The following is a 27,454-nucleotide window of genomic DNA, read 5'->3' on the forward strand; positions in this document are numbered from 1 at the left end:
AACCTGGTAATATTAGTGTGTTGATACCAGCTAGCTCTGGCTTTGACACTCCCAACTTACCTGCTCCTGAAAAGTCCAGCTGGTGTCCCAGATGAGCCTGCGGTCCTTCTGCCCAGCCGCTGGACCCCAAGGGGGTGGGGGGGTCCTAGTGAGACCACGACCTGGATTAGGGGTGGGGATGGGGGCCTTAGGACTTCACTGGGTGTTGCCAGGGAGGTGGGATACCTCTCTGGAATATGGGGAAGGCTTTATACTGTTGAGCAGGGCTCTTTTAGCTCAGTCTTACCCCGGACCCGAGGGCTCTTATCAGCAGCCAACCATCGTAGGCGTAGGCGGTGTGAGGTGCGCCCCTGGCCTCCCGAGACTCCTTCCAACTGTTTGTGAAAACCTCTAAGTATACTTAGGATACTACCACCATTATCATCATGCGTGGTCTGGCTTCTGACTGTTAATTCCTCTCGAACCTGTGGTAGGGATCTGTCACCGGCCCAGCGGCAGGCCAGGGGAGGGATTAGGCATGGAGGTCTGGCCCGCTGGAATCCTAGACCCGCGGTGCGGAGGAGGGCGCTGGGTGGGGCCCACCTCCTTCGGTGCGGCTGGCGTCGCCGCTTTAAGGCGGCGGCTGCGCGAGCAGGTCTATGGTAATGAGCCGCCGCCGCCGCGGCCGCCGCCGCCGCCGCTCTGCAGAACTCGCCCGCCCGCCGGGGAGGCGAGGGATCGTGGGGCTGGGCCCTCGGCCGCGGCGACAGCAGCCGCCGCCGCGGCGGGGACGCGGGGCGCGAGCGGCCGGCGCGGGGCTGTCGAGGACGGCCGGGGTCCGGGTGCGTAGCTCTGCGGGCGCAGGTGGGCCATCCCGCGGGGGCGAAGGGGCCACCTCGGGGCTCGGGGAGTCGGCAGGGCCAGGGGCGCGCGGGGCCCGCGGGCGCAGGTGGCGAGAGCCGGGCGCGCAAGTGGAGGCGCAGCGCCAGCCCGCGGTGGTCGGGGTGACCCGGGCGCGGGCCGGGATCGGGGAGCAGTGCGAGCCCGGGTGCGTCGGAGGGCTCAGCGCCGGGCCCCGCCGAGGCAGCAAGGCGCAGGCCCCGAGGGGCGCACGAGTGGCCCCCGGGGACCGGCGCCCCGGCCCGGGCATGAGGCGCGGCGGGGCCGGCTGGAGCCGGAGGAGGAGCCGCCGCCGCAGTTGACCCGGCCGGCCGGGAGCAGGGAGAGATGCAGAGCCGGGCAGCCCGCGCCCCCCTTCCAGCGCCACCGCCGCCGCTGTTGCTGCTGCTGCTGCTGCCGCCACTGCTGGGAGACCAAGTGGGGCCCTGTCGTTCCCTGGGTCCCGGGGGACGTGGTTCCTCAGAGGCCTGCGCCCCCGCGGGCTGGCTCTGTCCAGCCTCGGCCTCCAACCTCTGGCTCTACAGCAGCCACTGCAGGGATGCAGGGACAGAGCTGACTGGCCACCTGGTGCCCCACCACGACGGTCTGAGGGTCTGGTGTCCAGAATCCGGAGCCCACATCCCTCTGCCGCCAGCCCCCGAAGGCTGCCCATGGAGCTGTCGCCTCCTGGGCATTGGAGGCCACCTCTCCCCACAGGGCAAGCTCACCCTGCCCCAGGAACACCCGTGCTTAAAGGCTCCCCGGCTGAGATGCCAGTCCTGCAAGCTGGTGCAGACCCCAGGGCTCAGGGCAGGGGAACGGTCAACAGAAGAGTCCATGGGCGGGCGTCGGAAAAGGAATGTGAATACAGCCCCCCAGTTCCAGCCCCCCAGCTACCAGGCCAGCGTGCCTGAGAACCAGCCAGCGGGTACCCCTGTGGCATCCCTGCAGGCCATTGACCCAGATGAGGGTGAGGCAGGCCGGCTTGAGTACACCATGGATGCCCTCTTTGATAGCCGCTCCAAACATTTCTTCTCTCTGGACCCAATCACGGGCGCTGTAACCACAGCCGAGGAGCTGGATCGTGAGACCAAGAGCACCCATGTCTTCAGGGTCACGGCGCAGGATCATGGCATGCCCCGCCGGAGTGCCCTGGCCACACTCACCATCTTGGTGACTGACACCAATGATCACGACCCCGTTTTCGAGCAACAGGAGTACAAGGAGAGCCTCAGGGAGAACCTGGAGGTTGGCTATGAGGTGCTCACTGTCAGAGCCACGGATGGTGATGCCCCTCCCAATGCCAATATTCTGTACCGCCTATTGGAGGGGCCTGGAGGCAGCCCCTCAGAAGTCTTTGAGATTGACCCTCGCTCTGGGGTGATCCGAACGCGTGGCCCTGTGGATAGGGAAGAAGTAGAATCCTACCAGTTGACGGTGGAGGCAAGTGACCAGGGTCGGGACCCTGGTCCACGGAGTGCCACAGCCGCTGTGTTCCTGTCTGTGGAGGATGACAACGACAATGCCCCTCAGTTCAGCGAGAAGCGCTACGTGGTCCAGGTGCGCGAGGATGTGACCCCGGGGGCCCCGGTCCTCCGGGTCACAGCCTCGGATAGAGACAAGGGCAGTAACGCCCTAGTGCACTATAGCATCATGAGCGGGAATGCTCGGGGCCAGTTTTACCTGGATGCCCAGACTGGGGCTCTGGACGTGGTGAGCCCGCTCGACTATGAGACGACCAAGGAGTATACCCTACGGGTCCGGGCACAGGATGGCGGCCGCCCCCCGCTCTCCAACGTCTCTGGCCTGGTGACGGTGCAGGTCCTGGATATCAACGACAATGCCCCCATCTTTGTCAGCACCCCCTTCCAGGCTACTGTGCTGGAGAGTGTCCCCTTAGGCTACCTGGTTCTCCACGTCCAGGCCATCGACGCCGATGCTGGTGACAATGCCCGCCTGGAATACCGCCTTGCTGGGGTTGGGCATGACTTCCCCTTTGCCATCAACAACGGCACAGGCTGGATCTCTGTGGCAGCCGAGCTGGACCGGGAAGAGGTTGATTTCTATAGCTTTGGGGTGGAAGCCCGAGACCACGGCACCCCAGTGCTCACTGCTTCAGCCAGCGTCAGCGTGACCATCCTGGACGTCAACGACAACAACCCCACCTTTACCCAACCAGAGTACACGGTGAGACTCAACGAGGATGCGGCCGTGGGCACCAGCGTGGTGACGGTGTCGGCTGTGGACCGCGACGCGCACAGCGTCATCACCTACCAGATCACCAGCGGCAACACCCGCAACCGCTTTTCCATCACCAGCCAGAGCGGTGGCGGGCTGGTGTCGCTCGCCCTGCCGCTGGACTACAAGCTCGAGCGGCAGTATGTGCTGGCGGTCACTGCTTCCGATGGCACGCGGCAGGACACGGCCCAGGTGGTAGTGAACGTCACTGACGCCAACACCCATCGTCCCGTCTTTCAGAGCTCCCACTACACGGTGAATGTGAATGAGGACCGGCCGGCAGGCACCACGGTGGTGCTGATCAGTGCCACGGACGAGGACACGGGCGAGAACGCCCGCATCACCTACTTTATGGAGGACAGCATCCCCCAGTTCCGCATTGATGCAGACACAGGGGCTGTCACTACCCAGGCTGAGCTAGACTATGAGGACCAAGTGTCCTATACCCTGGCCATCACCGCCCGCGACAATGGCATTCCCCAGAAGTCTGACACAACCTACCTGGAGATCCTGGTGAACGATGTGAATGACAATGCCCCTCAGTTCCTGCGTGAGTCCTATCAGGGCAGCGTCTATGAGGATGTGCCCCCCTTCACCAGTGTCCTGCAGATCTCAGCCACTGACCGTGACTCTGGCCTTAATGGCAGGGTCTTCTACACCTTCCAAGGGGGCGACGATGGAGATGGTGACTTTATCGTGGAGTCCACGTCAGGCATTGTGAGAACGCTTCGGAGGCTAGACCGTGAGAACGTGGCCCAGTACGTTCTGCAGGCTTATGCGGTGGACAAGGGGATGCCTCCGGCCCGCACGCCCATGGAAGTGACGGTCACCGTGTTGGATGTGAACGACAATCCACCTGTCTTCGAGCAGGACGAGTTTGACGTGTTTGTGGAAGAGAACAGCCCCATTGGGCTGGCCGTGGCCCGCGTCACAGCCACCGACCCCGACGAAGGCACCAATGCCCAGATCATGTACCAGATCGTGGAGGGCAACATCCCTGAGGTCTTCCAACTGGACATCTTCTCTGGGGAGTTGACGGCTCTGGTGGACTTGGACTACGAGGACCGGCCCGAATACATCCTGGTCATCCAGGCCACGTCGGCTCCGCTGGTGAGCCGGGCTACAGTCCACGTCCGCCTGCTTGACCGCAACGACAACCCACCGGTGCTGGGCAACTTTGAGATTCTTTTCAACAACTATGTCACCAACCGCTCGAGCAGTTTCCCTGGGGGTGCCATTGGCCGCGTGCCCGCCCATGACCCTGACATCTCAGACAGCCTGACCTACAGCTTTGAGCGGGGGAATGAACTCAGCCTGGTCCTGCTCAACGCCTCGACGGGCGAACTGAGGCTGAGTCGGGCATTGGACAACAACCGTCCCCTGGAGGCCATCATGAGCGTGCTGGTGTCAGGTAAGGAAGGGCCCAGGTGGCGTCGGGCGGGGGTGGCCCTTGGGGGAGGGCCCGGGCAGCTGTCCAAGGAGGAACCGCTGACCCGCCTGTCTGCCCAGTGCCTGGCACAGAGGCTGAGGGGCGAGAAGGAGCTTGGGAAGGAGCCCTAGGAATCCTGGCAGCTGGTGTAGGCCCCGCCTGCCGCTGCGGCCTGGGCTGGGCTGCTTTGGTTGGCTGCCCCCTGCCTACCACCCTGTGACGTGGCAGGGGAAGTGTTGCGGGGTGGCCCTGGCTATGGCTGCCAAGATTGTGAAAAAAGGCGCGTGGAAGACTGGGGGGTCCGGGAGAGCTGGGGGAGGGGTGGAGAGGACTGTGGTGTGGTGTGGGGTGTGGGGGGAGGTGGGGGGGAGGCGAGCCAGTCCCCTCAGCACCTCTTCATGCCCAGCAGGCTATTCCTGTGATCTCATAACAGCCTTCTGACAGAGCAGAGGGCCATGGGGCACAGGGTTGCCGCCGAGGGGTCAGGACCCTGCAGTCGGGCCTCTTCTGGCCCCTTCTGGCTCCCGGCTGAGCCCCAGACTGGCTGAGGGGGACTTTGTCTAGTGCATTCTTTTCCCTCCAGGCAGAAAGAGCCTGGCCTGGCTATCCCTTCAGAGCTCCCGCAGGAAGTGAAGCCCGAGCTCATTGTCTCTGTCCAAACAGACCCCACTGTCAGAGGCCATGGTTCGGGGTCCAGCTTGGGGGAGGGGCTGCAGTGAAGCCAGGGGCAGGCTGAGGCCTCCTAGGGCCGCTTGCCACCCCATGGGCTGTTTTAGGATGCTAGGCCTTCTTTGCGGGCTGTGACCAGTCTGGGCTCAGGGAATGGGGTGTGGGACCAGGATGAGCCAGGGGACTGGTGGCCTTTGAGGGTACAGCCCCCTGCTCCGGTGGGGAGAGAACAGAGTCCTGGGGCGTGGGAGCCTGGCCGGGACCCAGGCTGGGCATTCCTGCTGCTTGGCCAAGCGCTCAGCCTGCAGACTCCCTGGACAGAGGGTTGGGGGAGGAGAGTTGATGGGAGGTGGGCGGCATTCTGTCTTCTCTGTCAGCTATGGGGAGTGGCAAGGAGGAGGCCAGCCCCAGGTTGTGGAGTCCCTTCCCCAAGCTTGGGAACGACTGGCAACCCCCATGAGGGCCCCTTGTTAGGGGTACCCTGCAGATGGATGGGCCAGGGTACCCCACTCCAGACACATCAGGGAGGGGAAGAAGAGAAGAGTCTGGCACCCCTTTCCTGTCACCCCAGGGAATCTGGGCCTGGAGGGGAATGAGAGACATGTGGGATGCAGGGTGTGGCTTCAGCCCCCTCCCCTGCTCTGGGTCCTTCCTGGACAGATGCGTCTCCTGCCCCACTCGTCAGGTGGCCATAGGAGCCCGGGCAGGTGAGGTTTTAGAGGTCATAGACAAGGTTCTGTGCCTCCTGAGGCTTCAGTTTCCCTCCAGGAGGAAGTGAAGGGCTGGAGTTCCTGGATCCTCGTTCCTTCTCTGTGTTGGGAGAAGCAAGCAGCGGGGAGGGATGGAAAAGAAGGGGCTCTTCCTCTTGTCCTCCCCACAGCCTGTCCTAGGTGAGAGTGGCAGGACACTGAGGAGGCCCTGCCCAGCCTTCAGGCTCCTACCAGGGCAGGGCCCCTGACCACAGCTCCCCTAGAACAGAAGGGAAGGCCTCGGGCTGGCCCTCTAGCCCTGGCCCCATCCTGTCCCCTCGGCCCTGACCCTTGGAAGCAGTCACCACGGCAACCCCAAAGTTCAGGGAGGCTGCGGTGAGGGGGAATTGACTCCCACTGCCCCTTTGTTTCCCTTCTCTTGTTCTTTGTCTCTCTTTCCTGCCCCTGCCCCTGCCCATGGGGGCCCTCCTGCTCTGCCCCTCTCCGTGGCCCTCTCCCGATCTCCTGTGTGGCTCTCTCCTCCTTTCCCACTTTCTCCATTGCTGGCTCTTTTCCTGGATCTTTGTTTTCCCCTGTTTAGTTTCCACGTTCCTGCCTCTCTGCCTTCCCCCTCTCTTGTTCCCTGTGGCTGAAGCTGCCCCCGCTTGGGCTGGATGGCTCTCCTGAAGCCCCAGTTCTCCCTGCCTCTTTCTTACCCTGCTGGGACACACAGGAACTCCTGTGCATGGCCCGGTCAGCTCCCAGAGCGGTAGACCCTGTCCAGGCCCACAGCTTCCACTGGCACATCTGCCAGGGGAGAGAGGCTTGGAGTCTGATTCTGCCACAGTCTGGGACCTGGGACCCCTGTTCCCACCCTGCCTTGGCACCTGAGGGGTGACCTAGGTCAAGGCAGGGGAGAGGAACAAAGAGCAAGGACTGAGCAGTAGGTTGATTGCTGGGGATGGGGGACCACAAAGGAGGGGGCAGGTGGCCACAGATGGTAGACCAGATGGGAAGCAACAGAGACACATTGGGTGAGGGGCATGGGCGGGGCCTGGGACTGCTGAGGGGAGGCACAGGGAGGAGTGCTTGTTCCCAGGGCTGAGTGGTGGGGAGGTTTCTCTCGCTCATGGGCTTTGACTGCCCCCCTCCTTTCCCTAATCAGTTAGGGGCACTGTGTGGACTCTGGGGCCACTTTCTGCCTGGAGGGACTCTCCCATCAAGGAATCACTGGGCAGAGTCACCAAGTACACAAGAGCTCTGTGCCAGGCCACACCTCAGTGCAGGGTGGTCTGAAAGCAGGAGGAAAATAGAGCCTGAGGTCATCAATCTGGGCAGGCTTCCTGGAGTAGGTGAGCTTGGGGCAGGTGAGAGAAGTAGGAGGACTGTGGGCTGGCATGTTCGGTGGCTATAGACAGGAGTGGGAGGAGCAGGAGTGGGTAATGACAAGCAAGCTTGCTGGTGAGAGCTGGCGGGCTTTGGCAGCCTCAGGTGATGAGGCTGGAGGGCAGGTGGGTGGACCAAGGACAGGGCTGAGATGGGTCTCTGCCTTCAGCCTTCCCAGGCTCAACTGAGCTGCCTGGGGTAGTTAGCCACCTCAAATATGTATGGAAGCAGAATCTACCCCCAGGTTCCTCTCCTACTCCCGCCCCACCCCAGAAACACCATCTCCTGACCCGTTCCTGCCAGGGGGTCCTTTTCAATATCAACTCAGGGCCCCTGCTGTGTGTGTGTGTGTGTGTGTGTGTTTAAGATTTTATTTATTTATTTATTTGAGAGAGAGCGAGAGGGAGCACAAGTTGGGGGAGGGAGGTAGAGGGAGAAGCATACTTCTCTCTGAGCAGGGAGCCCAATGTGGGGCTTGATCCCAGGACCCTGGAATCATGACCTGAGCTGAAGGCAGATGCTTAACCGACTAAGCCACCCAGGTGCCCCCCACCCCACCCCCACTGTGTTTTAAAGACCATTTCTTCACTAGGGAGACATCAACATCTTAGTATTTACTGAACACCTACTATGTGTAGGACATTGTAATAAATAAAAATATGAATACCCTTTAGGGCCCTGCCAAGCCATTTCCCCCTCCCCACTGGCCTCCAGCTTTCTTTTCTGAGCTAAATAAAATCCATTGCCATGTATATGTGCATTCAGGTGTGTGTGGTACTTCTGGGCGGAGCGTGTGGGTGGAGTGAGACACTAGTGTGTGTGAGCGTCCAGCTGTTTGTAAGTGAGCGTCCAGCCTGCAGGTGTGGCAGGCATTCGGGCATAACGTGTGAGCCAAGTGGGCGATGAATAGCTGGAGGCCCAAGGCCAGAGGAGAGATCAGCCTAGTGGGGCTCTTCTGGGGTTTCAGATTGGAGAGCTGCCCAGGCCCTTCCATCTCTGCCCGCCCCCCAACAGCATCAGGGCAATGGGTGGTGCGGCCTCTGGTAAGGTGGCTCAGCTGGATTTCCTGGGGTGAGGCCCCCGCCAGGCTATCTTCGGCAGCCTGGAGAGTTGGGCGGGAAGAATGCTTTGTGTGGGGCGTTGCTATGGGGATAGCAGGCCTGCGCCCAAGCAGCTATGGGGCTCAGTGGGAGGGGGACTGGGTGGCCCACTGACCCAGTTCACCCCCCCCGCTGCTTTGGTGGGGGAGGAGGGAGCACAGCCAGGGTCAGGGTTATAGTAGTGTTGAGATATAGAGGCCGAGGGGGAAGAATGATTATTTTTGTGGATATCTCTTGGTGCTCTGGCCCCTGTAGAAAGATAAGAAATAGGCAAAACCGGGTTCTTGTGCAGGGAAGCCCCAAATCTGGTATAAGGGAGCAAGACTCATGGCTTGGGCAGGGAGAAGCACACAAACATTAAAAAATGTACCGTTCTTCACAACGAAGGGTTTTGGGAAAGTATGCAAAGAGAACTTCTGAAAATCAAATTGCCCTAAGTGTCTATGGGGCCTGATCCCTCAAGGTGTGACTTGCCTACAGGTGCCATACACATAGTTTCTTGGGCACCTTTTGCCAGTGAGAAAAGGGAGTCCATTGTGGCAACTGGGCAATGCAGGGCTGGATCTCAGCTCCCACTCCCTTCTCGGGGTGCTCCTGCCCAGGGCTAGGTCTATGGCTCGGCACCCCTGCCCTCCCCAGCTCCACATCAGGTCCTGACCCATGTCCTTTCCCTGCAGACGGCGTGCACAGTGTGACTGCCCAGTGTGCACTGCGGGTCACCATCATCACGGATGAGATGCTCACGCACAGCATCACGCTGCGCCTGGAGGACATGTCGCCGGAGCGCTTCCTGTCACCCCTACTGGGTCTCTTTATCCAGGCGGTGGCGGCCACGCTGGCCACACCCCCAGACCACGTGGTGGTCTTCAACGTGCAGCGGGACACCGACGCCCCTGGCGGCCACATCCTCAATGTGAGCCTGTCCGTGGGCCAGCCGCCGGGGCCCGGGGGCGGGCCGCCCTTCCTGCCCTCCGAGGACCTGCAGGAGCGCCTGTACCTCAACCGCAGCCTGCTCACGGCCATCTCGGCCCAGCGCGTGCTGCCCTTCGACGACAACATCTGCCTGCGCGAGCCCTGCGAGAACTACATGCGCTGCGTGTCCGTGCTGCGCTTCGACTCCTCCGCGCCCTTCATCGCCTCCTCCTCGGTGCTCTTCCGGCCCATCCACCCGGTCGGGGGGCTGCGCTGCCGCTGCCCACCCGGCTTCACGGGCGACTACTGCGAGACCGAGGTGGACCTCTGCTACTCGCGGCCCTGCGGCCCCCACGGGCGCTGCCGCAGCCGCGAGGGCGGCTACACCTGCCTCTGTCGCGACGGCTACACCGGTGAGCTGGGGCGGCCTGGCGGGCTGAGCGGGCTAAGGGCCGGGGCGGCCTCGTTCCTTTCCGGAGTAAGGTGCCGGTGACCCTGGCCGCCCGCAGATCTCGCTTGCTTCTCCACGACCTGTTGGGGAGAGAGGAGGGGGGCGCCCTTCTTCTCCGAGCTCCCCCCATCTCAGGCAGCACCAGCTCTAGAAGCAGCCCGCTTGGGTTTATATTCCAGCTTTGCCACTAGTAGTTGCGTGACCGTGGGCAAGTTACTGAATCTCTCTGTGTCTCAGTAGTTTCAGTAGTTTCAAATGGAGATAGTGAATCTACTTACAGCCTAGCAGGGTTGTAAGGATTAATTTAATTAACTTAATACATGTGAAGAGCTAGCCCTTGGAAGGTGTTGGCTGTGATTTAAGAGACCCCTGGGATCCGGTGACTTGTTCTGCGTCTCACCTCACAGCTTGACTTAGCCCTGAAGCTGGACCTGGGACCTGGTCTCCTCCCACCACTGAGAGAGTTACTTTTCTGCGCTCTAAGTAGTGCTTTTCTTCCCAGGCATGGAGGGGAAGGCATGGAAAAAACTGGAGGGGTTTGGGTGCGGGGTAGAGTTGGTTCTGAAGGTCGTTGCACCTGTGTGACCTTGAGCAGAATAGCTCCACCCCTGCCCAGGTGCTGGAAGAAGGGTCAGGCCTCGGGGTTGGCCTGTGACCTGGGTCTTTACACATCCCCTTCCCAGCCTTTCCCTGGGAGGCTCACTGCCTCTGCTTTGTGCCCCTGCCCCTGCAGGATCCTGTTTCTCCTCAGGACAGCCCCTTCTCCTCTCCTCCATGCGCCCTTCCTTCCCAGATAGGTTGGGCCTTATTCTCTCTCCTCCACAGCCATGCCCACTAGTTCTGCCAGCAGGGGCAGGCAGACCCCACCGCCTTCCCTGCTGCATCTTCCTGCCCAGAACTTGCCAGACTTGACTCCTCTCAGCTGCTGCTGTGGGTGGGGGTGGAAGGGAGGGGAGGGCTTGGGGGATGGGAGGGGAGTCTTTGTCCAAGAGGATGGGGAGGGGGGCTTAGAGTAGGCGAACAACAGTTTCCATGGAAACAAGAGCCAGTCACTAGGCACAGGAGCTGAGAACCTATCTCTAGAATCTGGGAATGGGGAGGGAGAGAAAGGGGTGGATTTTCCCATCTGATGTTGTTGGAATTTTCAGCTCCTCCACTGAAATCCTGGTCTGCTCCCAAGGCTCAGTCCCCCATTCTGTCAGTATCTCCCAAGTGCACAGAGGGCCTCAGTCTGGACCCCAGGGCTCAGGGTGGGAGTTCTCTGCCCCATTCCCGGGAGTCCCCAGCTTCACCTCACCCCCCCTGCCCTCCAGGCATAACTGACAATCCAAGTGGAAGCCTGGTCTCATCCCCAGAGAGGGAAAGTGATCTTGGCGCCTGACAGGGACAAAAGCACCAGTGCGAGGGAGGGAGGAAGGGGGTTTGGCGCCAGCCCTGGTGTTGTCCTGCAGGCTCTTTCCTCCATGCACATTCACCCCTGTGGGAACAGAACAGCCCCTAGCTTGCTCGGTAGCCGTGACACCAAAGGCTAACTAGGACCTGGGCCTTGTGACCGGGGTCCCGGCAGGCTGTGCGCTTGAGCCCCAAACAGGAGTACAGAAGGGCCTGGGAGCTCCAAGGAACTTGCAGGGCAGCAGTATAATGGGATGGTGGTGAGGATGCTTGGGAGAACTTGGCAGTGTTGCAGGAGGTACGGCTGGGCCCGGGGGAGGCATCCCAGGTCCCCCCCGCCTTCTCAGGCACTTGGTACTCACCCTGCCTTTCCCGCTGCCAAGGTGAGCACTGCGAAGTGAGTGCCCGCTCAGGCCGTTGCACGCCAGGTGTCTGCAAGAATGGGGGCACCTGCGTCAACCTGCTGGTGGGTGGCTTCAAGTGCGACTGCCCGTCTGGAGACTTCGAGAAGCCCTACTGCCAGGTGACCACACGCAGCTTCCCTGCCCGCTCCTTCCTCACATTCCGTGGCCTGCGTCAGCGCTTCCACTTCACCCTGGCCCTCTCGTGAGTGGCTCGGCCCTGGGGGGTGGGGTGGGGAGGGTGCTGGGAGCCTGGGGCGTCTCCCCCTCTACAGGCAGGGTGAGAGGTCGGGCAGCGAAAGTGCTGGGAGCAGGTGGTTGGTAGAGCCGGGTCGGCACTTGGAGTGGCCTGTGCACTTTGCCAGCAGGCCTTCCTCACCCACCAGGGTCCACTGACCACTCCTCCTACCCACTCTCGAGGGTGGGGAGCCAAGGGGTCAGGGTTCTGGTTTCAGTTCTGGTGTGGGCTCATTGTCCACACTTGAGCTCCATGGCCCACGGAGCCAAGGGCCATGGTGTCAGCTCTCAGGAGGGTCCTGAGTAGGATCAGGGGCTAGTTAGGTGGCTGGGGTGGTCGGGGTTAGGTGGGTGCCCCATTCCCTGCCCCCCACCCCCAACTCCTGCTCAGGTTTGCCACCAAGGAGCGTGACGGACTGCTGTTATACAACGGGCGCTTCAACGAGAAGCATGACTTTGTGGCCCTCGAGGTGATCCAGGAGCAGGTCCAGCTCACCTTCTCTGCAGGTGACCCCGGTTGCCCCATGTCCTTGCCCATCTCCCAAAGGCCCTAGGTGTCTTGGCCCCCGACCCCAAGTCACACTCCCCCCAGCCAAACCTGGGCCCGGTTCCAACCATGAGCACACCGTCCCCATTCCCAGCCCTCCCCTGGTGTCCCAGCTCACCTGGGTCCTTTCCCCAGGGGAGTCGACCACCACCGTGTCCCCGTTCGTGCCCGGAGGGGTCAGTGACGGCCAGTGGCACACAGTGCAGCTGAAATATTACAATAAGGTGGGTGTCAGAGGGGGTCAGGGAGTCGGAGGGTTCTGTCCTTGGCTCAGGTGCTCAGACCCGAGGTGGCGCTTCATCCAGGGGGGACTGGTCATGGCGCTTCTGGCCTAAAGGGAGGGAGGGAGGGGGGGTGGGCTGGGCTATTCCCCTGCCATCGCCGAGTAGTGCTCGATGCTCAGTGTCCTGTTAGACAGGCACGGACTCCGGTGAATGCCGAGGAAGGCAGTTAAGCACGTATGTCCCGTGAGCACGCTGAATGGGCACGTGTGTGTATATGCACACGCGTGTGTACAAAGGGGTGTCCGCAGGTGCTGGTGTCTCTGTGCCTGGCCCCTGGACCTCGTGGGCTCCGTGTTCACGGTTCCCCTTCTCTGCCTTCTCTGCCCACAGCCACTGTTAGGGCAGACGGGGCTCCCGCAGGGCCCATCAGAACAGAAGGTGGCTGTGGTGACGGTGGATGGCTGTGACACAGGGGTGGCCCTGCGCTTCGGAGCTGTCCTGGGCAACTACTCCTGCGCTGCCCAGGGCACCCAGGGTGGCAGCAAAAAGTGAGGGGGAGAGGGCTGGGGCATGCGGTGTGGTGTGGGGCCAGGTGGGCAGGTTGAGAAGGTGGGCCTTAGGGGGGGGGGCCCGGCAATGGAAACCAATCCAGATGGAGGCCCTCCCTCACCTTGCTTCCCCTAGTTCCTGCTCAGCCTTCTGCAGGGCCTGGGGTCGGGGGTGGAAGCAGCAAGATGAGGGGACTAGAGTAGGTGTCATGGAGTGGTCTGGGGGAGGGGTGGGTATGAGAGGGGAGTGGCTCCAGGTTGGGGTGCCTCCCTTCCCCTGTGCTGTTCTTCAGGGCCCCTCAGGCTCCTGCTTAGGCCCTTCCCCGCTCTGGCCTGGTGGAAGGAAGAGGGAAGGAGGAAGGGCCAGAAGCCCCACCATTGTGCCTCCTGTTGCCACCATTCTTGCTCCGCCAGGTCTCTGGATCTGACAGGGCCTCTGCTGCTGGGTGGGGTCCCTGACCTGCCCGAGAGCTTCCCTGTCCGCACGCGGCACTTTGTGGGCTGCATGAGGAACCTGCAGGTGGACAGCCGGCATGTGGACATGGCTGACTTCATCGCCAACAACGGCACCGTGCCTGGTATGGGAGCCTGGGGTAGGGGCCAGGCCAGGAGCCCCGGGCAGAAAGGAGGGCTATGGGGACGTGGTGGGGGTTTCAGAGGGCCCTCCAGCCGCAGGTTTTCTGTTTGGAGCCCCGAGCCGAGCCCCTTTCTCTCCCTTCTAGGCTGCCCTGCCAAGAAGAACGTGTGTGACAGCAGTACTTGCAACAACGGGGGCACCTGTGTGAACCAGTGGGACGCGTTCAGCTGCGAGTGTCCTCTGGGCTTCGGGGGCAAGAGCTGTGCCCAGGGTAGGAGAGGCCGCCAGCAGAGGCCAAGGCCCGAGAGCTGTCAACAATGCTGGGAACACTGGCAGGGTCGGGGCAGGCACTGGGCAGGGCCCAGCCAAGCTGGGCTGTGGGTGGAAAAGCATGTCTGAGCAGAGCCCTGAGAGGGGAGCACTGGAGACAAAGGGCCCAGTCAGAGGCAGGCCTGGGCACAGTGTGGGGCGGGCGCAAGACAGGTAAATGCTCCGGAGGGCGGGGCCAGCGAGGGGAGTGGGCACTGGGAGAGGCGGTGCCCTGCCTCCTGTGGAACCACCACCTCTGAGCATCACACCCCCTGGGGCACTTGGCCACTCCACCCCTCAGAGTCTGCCTTCATCTGCCTCCCCAGAAATGGCCAACCCACAGCGCTTCCTGGGCAGCAGCGTGCTGGCCTGGCACGGCCTCTCGCTGCCCATCTCCCAGCCCTGGCATCTCAGCCTCATGTTCCGCACACGCCAGGCCAACGGTGTCCTGCTGCAGGCTGTCACCAGGGGGCGCAGCACCATCACCCTGCAGGTGATGCAGGGAGGGGGGGGCGGGTAGGCGGGCCCTGACCAGGGCAGCTGTGGCCTCCAGGGGGCTGGTCAGAGAGGGCTAGGCGGGGTCTTTTCTTTCCCTGAGGCTCCGTCGGCTTGTTGGATCACTGCTGCCATCTATTGGCCCCGAGGGAAATAATACCGTTTCCTCTGTGGCCTCAGCGGGGCTGTAGGATGGGTTTGGTGGTCCAGGCGGGAGGGCAGTGGGCTGGAAGAGCCGATGAAGGCAGGCTGCTGACCCTGTTTTCTTTTCTTCTGGTGAAGCTGAGGGAAGGCCACGTGGTGCTGAGCGTGGAGGGCACAGGGCTCCAGGCCTCGTCTCTCCAGCTGGAGCCAGGCCGGGCCAATGACGGCGACTGGCACCATGCACAGCTGGCACTGGGAGCCACTGGGGGCCCCGGCCATGCCATCCTGTCCTTTGACTACGGGCAGCAGCGGGCAGAGGGCAACCTAGGCCCCCGGCTGCATGGGCTGCACCTGAGCAACATTACGGTTGGGGGCGTGCCTGGGCCAGCCGGCGGTGTGACCCGCGGCTTCCGGGGCTGTTTGCAGGTGAGCATCCTCCTCTGCCTTGCCATCCTCCCCACCTGGAGGCCCGCGCCACGGAGGGCCAACATCGCTTCTGTCCCTCCCAGGGTGTGAGGGTAAGCGAGACGCCCGAGGGGGTTAGCGGTCTGGATCCCAGCCGCGGGGAAAGCATCAATGTGGAGCCAGGCTGCAGCCTGCCAGACCCCTGTGACTCGAATCCGTGTCCTGCCAACAGCTACTGCAGTGATGACTGGGACAGCTATTCCTGCAGCTGTGACCCAGGTGTGCCAGGGATCCGGGGAAATGGGCAGGTGGGTGGGCGCCGGGGTCTCACTTCGGCTCTGCTGTGTGGCCTGAGGCCAGTCACATGACCTCTCTGAGCCTCCTCTCCTGCACCACAAAGCCGTAGCCAGCTGGTAGGATTCTCAGGTGGAAGGAGGTGGCGTGAAGGCAGGTTTAAAGAAAGTGCCAGGGCAAGGTGGGGATCGAGCCTCTCTCATCTTTACGGTCCCAGGTTACTATGGTGACAACTGTACTAACGTGTGTGACCTGAACCCGTGTGAGCATCAGTCTGTGTGTATCCGAAAGCCCAGCGCCCCCCACGGCTACACCTGCGAGTGTCCCCAGAATTACCTTGGGCCATATTGTGAGACCAGGTAAGTGGACCAGGGCACGCAGCAGCCTGTCTCTGGGGTGTCCCTCAGAGTACCGGGAACTGGGCTGCACATGGCTGCAGCAGACGGGGTGTGGCGGAGGGAGCTCACGTCCGCCTGGGCCCCTCTCTGCAGGATTGACCAGCCTTGCCCCCGTGGCTGGTGGGGACACCCCACGTGCGGCCCGTGCAACTGTGACGTCGGCAAAGGCTTCGACCCAGACTGCAACAAGACGAGCGGCGTGTGCCACTGCAAGGTGACAGCCCCGACCCGGGCCCTTGAGGGGGGGCGCTGGGGAAAGCCTTCCTGCAGAGAGCTCAGGGCTGTGTGCCCTTGCTCTGATGGGGGGAGGGGGACCAGTGGCCACGTGCTGCCACGTGGCTGCGGTTTGGGGGGCCCCAGGACCAGGTCTTTACCAGTGAGCTCTAGGCCAGCTATACTGGTTGGTTGCAGCCCGCTCTGATGGTTGGTGTCTCACTGATGGACTGGACTGCAAATCATTACCAGTTAAATATGTTTTTTTTAAGATTTTATTTATTTTGTGAGAGAGCGAGCATGCATGCGCAGGAGTGGGGGAGGGGCAGAGGGAGGAGCAGGCTCCCCGCAGAGCAGGGAGCCCGATGCGGGACTCAATCCCAGGACCCTGGGATTGTGACCCGAGCCAAAGGCAGAGGCTTAACGACTGAGCCACCCTGGTGCCCCTAAATAGTTTGAATACCACTCCTGGGAGGACCTGAAGTCAGTGAGCCTCTCTCTAGAGGGACCACAGCCCAAAGGACCCCTGAGCGTCCCGGAGAGAGAGAGCCTGAGCCAGTGACCCTCGTCGTCTGTCCCCCCTTTCAGGAGAACCACTACCGGCCCCCTGGCAGCCCCACCTGCCTCCTCTGTGACTGCTACCCCACGGGCTCTTTGTCCCGCGTCTGTGACTCTGAGGACGGCCAGTGTCCATGCAAGCCAGGCGTCATTGGGCGCCAGTGTGACCGCTGTGACAACCCGTTTGCTGAGGTCACCACCAATGGCTGTGAAGGTGGGGTTCCCATGACGGGTCGGCGGCTCTCCTGCCGCGTGCCAGGTCCCGGCGTTCCAGAGGGACCAGGAGCAGGGGCCGGTTGCGGGCCCGGGGCTGCTGAGGGAGGGCTGGAAGCCCAAGCCGAGCTCCGAGGGGACAGCTGCCCCCGGGTGACCCTGTGTGCTTCCTTGCAGTGAATTATGACAGCTGCCCACGGGCCATCGACGCTGGGATCTGGTGGCCCCGTACCCGCTTTGGGCTGCCTGCTGCTGCCCCCTGCCCCAAAGGCTCCTTTGGTAGGTGCTGGAAGCCTAGCATGTGATACTGTGGACTCAGCCTCTCCTCCCTGGGACGAGGGCGGGAAGCCCCTGGCTGCAAATCCTGGGACCGCTCCCTGGTCTCCAGGTCCTTCCTTGGTGCACTGTTCCTCTGCTCCCAAGGTTGCCTGGATGAAGGGCACCTACATCTTGAACTCTTATCAAAAATGCTGACAAACCTGCAGCGTGCCTGCCACGGGGCTGTGTACTAGAGATTCGAAGACGAATCACAGAGTAGGGGCTGTCGGGTGCTATTCCAGGGGACACGGCCCCGGGATGAGGGCTGGTGCTGGTCCTTGGATCGATGACAAACACAGTTCATAAGCAGAGAGTGGCAGAGAGCCCAAAGTGGTGGCTGCAGAGGGGCAGCGATGTCTGGGGGCTCGAGGAGGACGCACGCCCCGTGCTCCTGGAGTCCTCGTTCGGGCCGGTCTGGCAGAGGTCTTGGCTCTAGTGTTCTCTACACCTGTCCTCCTCTTCTAACCGGGGCTCCAGGAGGGCAGGGCCCTTGTTTGCTCGTCTCCTGTCTCTGGCCCATGAGGTGCTGGCCCCCAGGAACTCAGGCAGGTCCCGGAGGCCTCCTGTGTCTCTCCTGAGGCCTGTCCTCTGGGCTTCCTTCCCCCAGGCACCGCCGTGCGTCACTGTGATGAGCACAGGGGGTGGCTCCCCCCAAACCTTTTCAACTGCACATCAGTCACCTTCTCAGAGCTGAAGGGCTTTGTAAGTGAACTTCCTCATGTCTAGCTCCTCTCTCCCCTCCCTGCGGCCAGCTTTGAGAAAGGGGCTTCTGGAATTCCAGCCCCTGTCTCCTGGGGCCTCCACCTGGAGTGGCCATTTCTCCCCTTTCCTGAGGCCCTTTCCTTCCTGAGTTCCAGCTCTGCCCCTGGGGACCTCACTGCTGCCCTCCTGTGCTGACCTCCCTTGCTCCCTGTCCTGTCTGGCTCCATCCTAGGCCGAGCGGCTGCAGCGGAACGAGTCGGGTCTGGACTCGGGGCGCTCCCAGCGACTGGCCCTGCTTCTGCGCAATGCCACGCAGCACACAGCTGGCTACTTCGGCAGCGACGTCAAGGTGGCCTACCAGCTGGCCACACGGCTGCTGGCCCACGAGAGCGCCCAGCGGGGCTTTGGGCTGTCGGCCACGCAGGATGTGCACTTCACCGAGGTGGGGCTTGGCTGGGGCAGGGCTGGCTGGTTAGATGGGGGTCATGGTGAGTGAGCCTGTTCCTGGGGCAACTTGGGGGCCATCCCTGCCTTCGGGGAGGGACCTCCCAGCTGGCGTGAGGCCTCCAGGAGCTCCCTTGAGCCGTGGAATTTAGAGCATCTCTTTCCAGCCCTTTCCCTAGTAAGGTGCTGATAGAAACTAACGTCTGTGTTGGGGCCTGGTGTGACCGAGCTCCTCGGAGCAGAGGCCCCCTGCCCACGGTGCCAGGGTGGGGAGGAATCAGCGTCTAGTACCTGTGCAGGGGTCCAGGCCCAGGGCCCGGGAACCGTCAGTTGCCGGAGGAGGAGGGAAGGTTTGAGGGAGGGGTGCGGCTGGGTGGGCAGCCCGGGCTGGTCTAGGCGCAGGTGCGGCCTGGTGGGGGGGAGGAGAAGGCGTGGGGCTACAGCACCCTGACCGCGCTCACCCTAGAACCTGCTGCGGGTGGGCAGCGCCCTCCTGGACGCGGCCAACAAGCGGCACTGGGAGCTGATCCAGCAGACGGAGGGCGGCACCGCCTGGCTGCTGCAGCACTACGAGGCCTACGCCAGCGCCCTGGCTCAGAACATGCGGCACACCTACCTGAACCCCTTCACCATCGTCACGCCCAACATTGGTGAGACTGGCGCAGGGCGGGGCCCGTGGACGGAACCCCGGGCACGGGTGGCGGTGCTGGGGGCCCCCCGCCTGAGCCCGGCTCCGACCTGTGACCCTCTCCCTAGTCATCTCTGTGGTTCGCTTGGACAAGGGGAGCTTTGCCGGGGCCAAGCTGCCCCGCTATGAGGCGCTGCGGGGGGAGCGGCCCCCAGACCTTGAGACAGCGGTCATTCTGCCTGATTCTGTCTTTCGAGGTCAGTGTGGAGCTACAGGGTGGGCCAGGGGCCTGGCTGGGGCATCCCTGTGCCGGGCCCCGCTGAGTGGACACTGTCCCGATCCCAGAGACGCCCACCGTGGTCCGGCCCGCGGGCCCTGGAGAGGCCCAGGAGCCTGAGGAGCTGGCGCGGCGTCAGCGGCGGCACCCAGAGCTGAGCCACGGGGAGGCTGTGGCCAGTGTCATCATCTACCGCACTCTGGCCGGCCTGCTGCCCCATAACTATGACCCGGACAAGCGCAGCCTCAGGTGGGCAGCCGCGGAGACGAGGAGGGGGCGGGGATGCACGGTGGGCGGGTGAGTGCTGGGGCCTGGGGAGAGGCCGGGGTGGGGGTATCCCCGAGGGAAGCTGTCCCCTCAGCCACGAGACCGCCACAGTGACCGTGCGCCTGCCTGTTCCTCGTCAGAGTCCCCAAACGGCCAGTCATCAACACGCCCGTGGTGAGCATCAGCGTCCATGACGACGAGGAGTTTCTGCCCCGAGCCTTGGACAAGCCGGTCACGGTGCAGTTCCGGCTGTTGGAGACGGAGGAGCGCACCAAGCCCATCTGTGTCTTCTGGAACCATTCCATCCTGTGAGCCTGCGCTGCCCTACCCCCAAGGCTTTGGGCGGCGAGCCAGGCCCCTGGGTGCCTTCCCCTGCTCGCGCCCTGACCCTCCTCCCGCCCCCCCCCACCCCCCCGCAGGGTCAGTGGTACGGGTGGCTGGTCAGCCCGAGGCTGCGAGGTCGTCTTCCGCAACGAGAGTCACGTCAGCTGCCAGTGCAACCACATGACGAGCTTCGCCGTGCTCATGGACGTGTCCCGGCGGGAGGTTGGACCCACTGTGGGGGGCTGGGGGGAGACAGCCGCGGAGCCAGGGGTGGGGGCCCAGGGCCCCGGGCTGGATGCTCAGGCCCGGCCCTTCCTAATTCGCCTGGCCTCCTGCCACCTGCCCTGCAGAATGGGGAGATCCTGCCGCTGAAGACCCTGACATACGTGGCCCTAGGGGTCACCTTGGCTGCCCTGCTGCTCGCCTTCCTCTTCCTCACCGTCCTGCGTGCCCTACGCTCCAACCAGCACGGCATCCGACGGAACCTGACTGGGGCTCTGGGCCTGGCGCAGCTGGTCTTCCTCCTAGGAATCAACCAGGCTGACCTCCCTGTAAGATGGCTCTCCTCCCCCAGACACCGTCCACAGCTTCCAGTCCTCTCGGGCTCCCTGCCCCGGTCCCTGCTTCTGCAGCAGAAACTCTGATAGAACCCAGCCCAGCACCCAGCCCACGGTTCCCTCTTCGCGAGCTCCCGCTCGCTTCCCTGGCACCCTAGAAGCATCTCCCTCTGGCCCACACATCCCAAAGCGCCAGCCAGCGCCCCAGCCCTGCCCCTCTCCGTGCCCTGGGGGTGCCCTGGTCACTGACCTGGCGTGACCGGGCCCCCAGTTTGCTTGCACAGTCATCGCCATCCTGCTGCATTTCCTGTACCTCTGCACCTTCTCCTGGGCCTTGCTGGAGGCCCTGCACCTGTATCGGGCCCTGACCGAGGTGCGCGACGTCAATGCAGGCCCCATGCGCTTCTACTACATGCTGGGCTGGGGCGTGCCCGCCTTCATCACAGGTACCCCGCACCCCCTTCCCGGGCCCGGGGCTCCACACCTCTAGGCCCTGGGTCCACCTTCATGCCACGTTCTCCCCACCCACATCGCCATGCCCCGGGCCGAGCCCTCCTCTCAGCCCCCGAGGCTCCCCACCAGGGACTGGGTCCCCCCTCCTGCAGGGGTAGGCACGAACACGGGGGCACAGGGTGGGTGGAACCCTTCATCCTTTGCACCTGGCCCCGTGAGCCCACATGACACCTGACTGATTCCCGAGGCCCTACCACCCCTTCCCTTGCTGTTGTCACTGTACCCCCAGGTCTAGCCGTGGGCCTGGACCCTGAGGGCTATGGGAACCCTGACTTCTGCTGGCTCTCCATCTATGATACGCTCATCTGGAGTTTTGCTGGCCCTGTGGCCTTCGCGGTCTCGGTAGGTGCTAGAAAGCAGGCTGGGGGCCAGCAGGCTGCGTGTGCCCTCAGGATCCCCTTTAGGAATGGTGTACCTGCTGGGCCCCCGTGGGCTGCGGTAGAAGCTGTCTGTCCCCTGATGATCCCCCTCCCTTGGTAGATGAGTGTCTTCCTGTACATCTTGGCGGCCCGGGCCTCCTGTGCTGCCCAGCGGCAGGGCTTTGAGAAGAAAGGCCCCGTGTGAGTACGGGGTGTGGGTGCCCGGGCAGTGGGCAGTGGGCAGGCAGGGGCGCAGGGGGCCTCCGGGCCGGGCTCACAGCCTCCCCCTCTCCAGCTCGGGCCTGCGGCCCTCCTTCGCCGTCCTCCTGCTGCTGAGCGCCACGTGGCTGTTGGCGCTGCTCTCTGTGAACAGTGACACCCTCCTTTTCCACTACCTCTTTGCTGCCTGCAATTGCATCCAGGTACCCGGCCGTGCCCTGTGGAGGTGGGAGGTGAGGCCTGCCTGTGGGGTGCCCAGACAGGCACTTAGCTGCCGCCTGTTGCCTGCCAGGGCCCCTTCATCTTCCTCTCCTACGTGGTGCTTAGCAAGGAGGTCCGGAAAGCACTCAAGTTTGCCTGCAGTCGCAAGCCCAGCCCTGACCCTGCGCTGACCACCAAGTCCACCCTGACCTCGGTGAGGGAGCCGGGGGCCAAGGAGGTGGAGGGCTCTGGGGCCGGGTGGAAGAGGCAGGAGCCCCAAGGAGCTTGTTCTCTGTGCTTCGTGCCCCACTTTTTTTCATCCTTACATCCTTTGCTGGGGGGAGGAAGGGCTGGGGAAATGGTATGTGTGGCCTGGGAAGAGCGGGATTTGGGTGTGGGGAGGAGGATTTTGACTCAGGAGCGATGGGACTGGAGCTAGGAAGAATAAGGTGAGGAAGGGGCCAAGACAGGTGATGCACTCACGGATACCCAACATCTGAGGATCCCTGGTGCATCTTGGTAAATTTTCTGTCTCCCAGCACATTCTTGGCAGATGGTTTTTGACCAGGAAGCCCTTTCATATAGCCGAGTCCAGGGTACTTGGGGTGCACAGGGCTTGCACAGCTATGGGAGAGCTGCAACCACTCCCAGGCCCTGATATCGGGCGGGGGGCGGCTGGGGGCTGCTGCAGAGATGTGGGGCCTCTCTCTTCCAGACCTGGGCACATGGGAGGTAGACCTTGGGACAAGCTCCCTCGGCCCTTCCACTCCCAATCCTGGAGCCACCCTGTGCTGCTCCCCCACTTACTGAGTCCTCTGTTCCCTGCCTAGTCCTACAACTGCCCCAGCCCCTATGTGGACGGGCGGTTGTACCAGCCCTACGGAGACTCAGCTGGCTCCCTGCATAGCGCCAGCCGCTCGGGGAAGAGTCAGCCCAGCTACATTCCCTTCTTGCTGAGGTGAGCGCTGGTGCTGGGGGCGGCGGCCAGGGGCGAGGAGCACCACGCGTGCTAGAAGCCAGGCCAGCCACCTGCTGGGAGCTGAACAGTGCACAGGGTGGCCGACACGGGTGGCAGCTTAAATTAGAAGCAGGAGGGGCATGGGGGCAGGAACTGGGAAACGGGGGAGAGAGAAAAGAGTGGGACCCTGGGCAAGGGGCTGGGCTGGCCCCTCCAGCGTGGTCTTGTCTTTGCAGGGAAGAGTCCACACTGAACCATGGCCAAGGGCCCCCTGGCCTGGGGGACCCAGGCAGCCTATTCCTGGAAGGTCAAGACCAGCAGCATGGTGAGAAAGGAAGCTCCTGCTGGCCAGTTGGGGGCAGCCGCTCTTGTGGAGGGTGTGCACGGGGGCATGGCTCAGCTCTGATCTCTTCCCCGTCTCCCAGGCCCTGACACAGACTCTGACAGTGACCTGTCCCTGGAAGATGACCAGAGTGGTTCCTATGCCTCTACTCACTCATCAGACAGCGAGGAGGAGGAAGAGGAGGAGGAAGAGGCCATCTTCCCTGGAGAGCCGGGCTGGGACAGCCTGCTGGGGCCTGGCGCTGAGAGACTGCCCTTGCACAGTACCCCCAAGGGTGGGCCAGCGCCAGGGCTGTGGCCTTTGAGGGGGCAGTGGGAGGGCAGAGAGCCAGGGATTCCTAGGGTGGTGACTTGCCTAGTTGTCTGCCTTCTTTGGGCCTTACCTACTTCCTTTCTCCACCAGATGGGGGCCCAGGGCCTGGGAAGGCCCCTTGGCCAGGAGACTTCGGGACCACAGCAAAGGAGAGTAGTGGTAATGGGGCCTCTGAGGAGCGCCCATGGGAGAATGGAGATGCCCTGCCTCGGGAGGGGTCCCTTGGCCCCCTTCCAGGCCCCTCTGCCCAACCTCACAAAGGTGAGTGGGGCATGCCCAGCTGCCGTGCTCCCCCATTCGGCACCCTCACACCTCACACTCTCCCTGTGGCTGGTAGGGCTCCCTAGGGCAGCCCCCTGATCCCACCGCCTGCTCCTCATGGCACCTGCCCCCCTGGCCCGCAGGCATCCTCAAGAAGAAGTGTCTGCCCACCATCAGTGAGAAGAGCAGCCTCTTACGGCTACCCCTGGAGCAAGGCACAGGGTCTTCTAGGGGCTCCTCAGCCAGCGAGGGCAGCCGGGGCGGGCCCCCTCCCCGCCCTCCACCCCGGCAGAGTCTCCAGGAGCAGCTGAACGGGGTCATGCCCATCGCCATGAGTATCAAGGCGGGCACGGTGGATGAGGACTCGTCAGGCTCCGAGTGAGTGGGGCTGGCTGGGTGGGACAGGGTGCAGCCCCACAGAGGCCCTGGCTGGGCTCGGAGCCACTTTCAGGCCTCCCCAGGCTTCTCTGGCAGGTAGTCGGGGGACGAATGGGCTGGTGTAGCCCAGCCCCCTTACTGTGATGTGCCCACAAACCGTGGGGGCCCGTGGGGTCAGCTCAGGCCTGCATCAGGCAAAGTGAGGGAGGGTGGGGAGCTGGGGTTGCTTTCCTGTTTCCTTCTGCTGGTGAAAGCTTCTCACTGTCTTCTCTGCTTCGACTAACCCCCTGTCTGCCTTTTCTGTCACTTTCCTTTCCTGCCTCTCCAGATTTCTCTTCTTTAACTTCCTGCATTAACCCCGGGCCGGTGGTTCCTACACCCTGAGGCTCCCTTACCTTCCCCAGCTGCACTCATGCCCCCACTCCTGTCTTGTGCTTTATCCTGCCCCTGCTCCCCACCGCCTGCCCACAGCAGCGACGAAACGTCCATCTGAGGAGCCTGGGCCTTGCCGGGAGGGGCACCCACCCCACCCAAGGCCATCTAGTGCCAACTCCCTCCCCCACCATCCCCTTCACTGCACTTTGGACCCCTGGGGCCAACATCTCCAAGACAAAGTTTTTTCAGAAAAGAGGAAAAAAAGAATTTAAAAAAGGATCTCCACTCTTCATGACTTCAGGGATTAATTTTTTTTATATGCTGGAAACTGACTCCCCTTTCCCTTCCCAAAGAGGATAGGACCTCCCAGGATACTTCCCAGCCTCTCCTCAGTTTCCCATCTGCTGTGCCTCTGGGAGGAGAGGGACTCTTGGGGGGCCTGCCCCTCGTTTGCCATCACCAAAAGGAAAGGACAAAGCCACATGCACCCAGGGCATCGGGCCCTGCAGGCTGCACCCCGGCGGGGCCTCAGTATGGTGAGGGCGTCAAGGTCGAGGGCACTCCTCACCCTGCCTGTGCGGCCCCTCCCAGGAACTGCAAAAGCCCCGTCCGGAGAGGGGGCCGAAGGACTCCGCGCCCCCGGACCCCCAAATGCTGCATGAACACATTTTGAGGGGAACCCGTGCCCCTGGGCGGAGGCCGGGCCGCCCCAGCCCCTCTCCTTTCCCTGGACTCTGGCCACGTGCTGCAGCCCAGGCGTTTGCTCAGTTCGCTGACCCAAAAGTGCTTCATTTCCCTGCCTGACCCGCCCCGGGAAGGCCAGTCATGTATTTAGTTGCGCTTCTTTGCTGTGGTGTGGGTGGGACGGGGCGGAAGAGTAAGTCCGGGGCTGGCTCGGTTGCCCCCAGAAGTCTCAAGCACAGGTCTCAAGTCTGGGTTCTGGTGTCCACGTGGCCACCACCACCGCCCCCCCCACCTCCACCAAGATCAGACAAATCCCACTTTGTCTGACCTTCTGTGGCCTCTGCGACGTGTTCTATTTTTAACCCCTTTTCGGAATTGGCTCTCTTCTTCAAAGGACCAGGTCCCATTCCTCTTTCTCCCCCTCTCCCACACCCATCCCCAGCTCCCTGCGAAGAGAGAGTTAATATATATTTTTATTTATTTGCTTTTTGTGTTGGGATGGGTTCGTGTCCGGTCCCAGGGGGTCTGATGTGGCCGTGATGGGTTGGGTGGGCACCCAGCAGTCCTGGCGTGGGGGCCTGAGGCCCTTCCCTTTGCTCCAGGCTCTCATCTCCTGCCTCCTCTCCTCCCGCCGCCTCAGTTTTGCCAACTGCTGTTCGTTTGAGTTACCATGTACGCTGAGCATGTATTCCCCACTTGTCACTGACTTTCCTTTGGAGCAGGTGGCTAGAAAAAGAGGCTATGGGTGGGAAAAAAAAGTTCCTGTTTCTCATGTGTAAGGCTGGTTACTGGCTTTTCTGCCATGGATTCTCCCCCTGAACTCTCCCCTCAGCAATTCCTACAAAGGGTTAAAAATTTACTGGTTTTTAACTACTGATGACTTGACTTTAAAAAATACAAAGATGCTGGATGCTAACTTGATACTAACCATCAGATTGTACAGTTTGATCGTTACTGTAAATACAGTAGGGTTTTGTGTTTGTTTTTTTTCATTTCCCCATACTACTGAATAAACTATAGTTCTGTGCGGGTTGAGGGCTGTCATCCTGTGCTTCTGTGGGTGCCCTGTGCTTCCAGAGGGAGGCTCTGGAAAACAAGAGCAGGCAGGGCCGTGGGAGGGCCAGGAAATCAGGGGACTCGGATGTCAAGTGGCCAGTGAGCTAGCCCCCACTACCAGCACCCCAGCAGTGCTCCCCGAATAGCCTCATCAGCTCAGAGCCCATGTCCTGGCATGTCCAAGGAAGATGTGGCAGGTGGCAGGAGAGTATCCTTTTCATCAGGACAAGAGGGACTCGTGTCCCTGGGGAGGCTGCAAAGAGAAGGCAGGTTTCCAGTCCAGCCCTTTAGGGCTGAGTCCTGGGGACAGAATTCAGGAGACAGGGAGGGCAGGGTGGCTGAGTGGCTCAGTGACGAGGTACCTCCTGACTCCACTCCTCTGGGTCATTGTGTTTTCCCATCGGAAATGAAGCAACAATTCACACTCAAGCCACCTCCGTGCTCTGCGACATTACTTCCTTTCCCAAGTTTTGTGTTTTTCAAAGGTCTGTTCAGCAAACTAGCAGGGGAATTAACATGGGGGCCATAGAGGGTAGTGATTAAGAGCACAAACCTTGGAACCAGACCCTGTGACTTAAGCTCTCTGAGCCTTAGTTTCTCTGCCTGCAAAATGTGGATGATAATAGCATCTGCCTAATTGAGCTTTTATGAAAATTAAATGAGTTAACACATGTAAAGTGCTTAGAACAGTTCACAGTGCATAGTTAAGAGGCCAGTAAATGTTGGCTTCCTGCATTGTTGCTCCTGGGGCGGGGTGGGGGTAGAGTGCATACAGAGAAAAATAGCCAGCCCCAAAGGGAAGTAAGCAGGTAGCTGAGCAAGAAGGGCCGCTGTGGCAGGGGGCCTCCTCCCTAGCCGGCAAAGTCTACGGGATGTTGCTCAAGCAGGTTTGGAGCAGGATGGGGGCGGGGCAGGTGGGGGTTATGAAATTCAAGACTGACCAAGGGCAAAGGGAACATGCCTTGTCCTTTCCGGCCACCAGGTGGCAACAGCACACGGGTCTGCCTCCCAAGCCACACACACGTGCCATCTGCTGGCCACACCTCAGGGCTTGCCTAGGCGCGCCGGCCTTCCAGAGCTTCGGTCCCATTGGGGAGTCACCAAGGGCCCTGCTCACCAGATGCCAGCACAGGACTCAGCTGCAGAACACACCTGAGGTTTTCTTGCCTCTGCCAAATTTCTCCAGAGCCAAATACTCGGTGTGTTTCCACATCCCCTCCCCTAGCTCAATTCTTCGACTCCCAGAGCCTGTAGGAGTTGCTGCAGGAGGCTCAGGGAGAGGGGCGAATGCCTAGGCGGCTGCCACTGTAGTAGAGGTGAATATGTTCATTGAACCTGAAGATCAGCCATAGAAAGGAGATAGCAGTGGAGGGCCTCTGTCTGGGGAAGGACATTTCAATGCCTAAGTAGGGTGCTGATGGGCATATATGTGTGGGGCGCGGGGGGCACCAGCTGACACTCCACTCCCTCTGTTCAGTTGCCTAAGGCTTCCTTAAGTCATAGCCCAGCCTTCAAAGAGGGAAGTTCTCTCAAAACTCACAAGGAATTGGGGCACCTGGGTGGCACAGTCTGTCTAGCGTCTGACTCTTGG

General features: G+C 61.9%; 1 protein-coding gene across 3 annotated transcripts; it reads left to right on the forward strand.

Moving 5' to 3' along the window:
- Positions 1–700: 700 nt before the first annotated feature.
- On the forward strand, positions 701–25,840 carry CELSR2 (cadherin EGF LAG seven-pass G-type receptor 2). Of its 3 annotated transcripts, none has more exons than XM_081815599.1 (34): positions 701–4,507; positions 9,047–9,694; positions 11,508–11,730; positions 12,154–12,269; positions 12,445–12,533; positions 12,924–13,081; positions 13,496–13,659; positions 13,804–13,929; positions 14,294–14,460; positions 14,745–15,032; positions 15,116–15,290; positions 15,523–15,664; positions 15,797–15,917; positions 16,505–16,688; positions 16,865–16,966; positions 17,613–17,707; positions 17,940–18,149; positions 18,618–18,801; positions 18,908–19,036; positions 19,125–19,305; positions 19,464–19,631; positions 19,743–19,869; positions 19,998–20,198; positions 20,476–20,650; positions 20,947–21,059; positions 21,198–21,277; positions 21,372–21,498; positions 21,588–21,710; positions 22,327–22,454; positions 22,691–22,779; positions 22,880–23,071; positions 23,200–23,370; positions 23,514–23,748; positions 24,077–25,840. In XM_081815599.1, exons 1-34 carry the CDS (start codon positions 1,207–1,209, stop codon positions 24,102–24,104), a joined length of 8,760 nt encoding a protein of 2,919 aa, XP_081671725.1. In that variant the 5' UTR covers positions 701–1,206; the 3' UTR covers positions 24,105–25,840. The 3 variants fall into 3 exon arrangements, with proteins under 3 accessions (XP_081671725.1, XP_081671726.1, XP_081671727.1); XM_081815600.1 differs by having other exon boundaries at positions 24,220–25,840; XM_081815601.1 differs by having other exon boundaries at positions 24,477–25,840.
- Positions 25,841–27,454: the final 1,614 nt, after the last annotated feature.

The sequence above is a fragment of the Leptonychotes weddellii genome, chromosome 4 (assembly GCF_054177405.1).
Source record: "Leptonychotes weddellii isolate Sample4059 chromosome 4, ASM5417740v2, whole genome shotgun sequence".
NCBI classification, from domain to species: domain Eukaryota; kingdom Metazoa; phylum Chordata; class Mammalia; order Carnivora; family Phocidae; genus Leptonychotes; species Leptonychotes weddellii.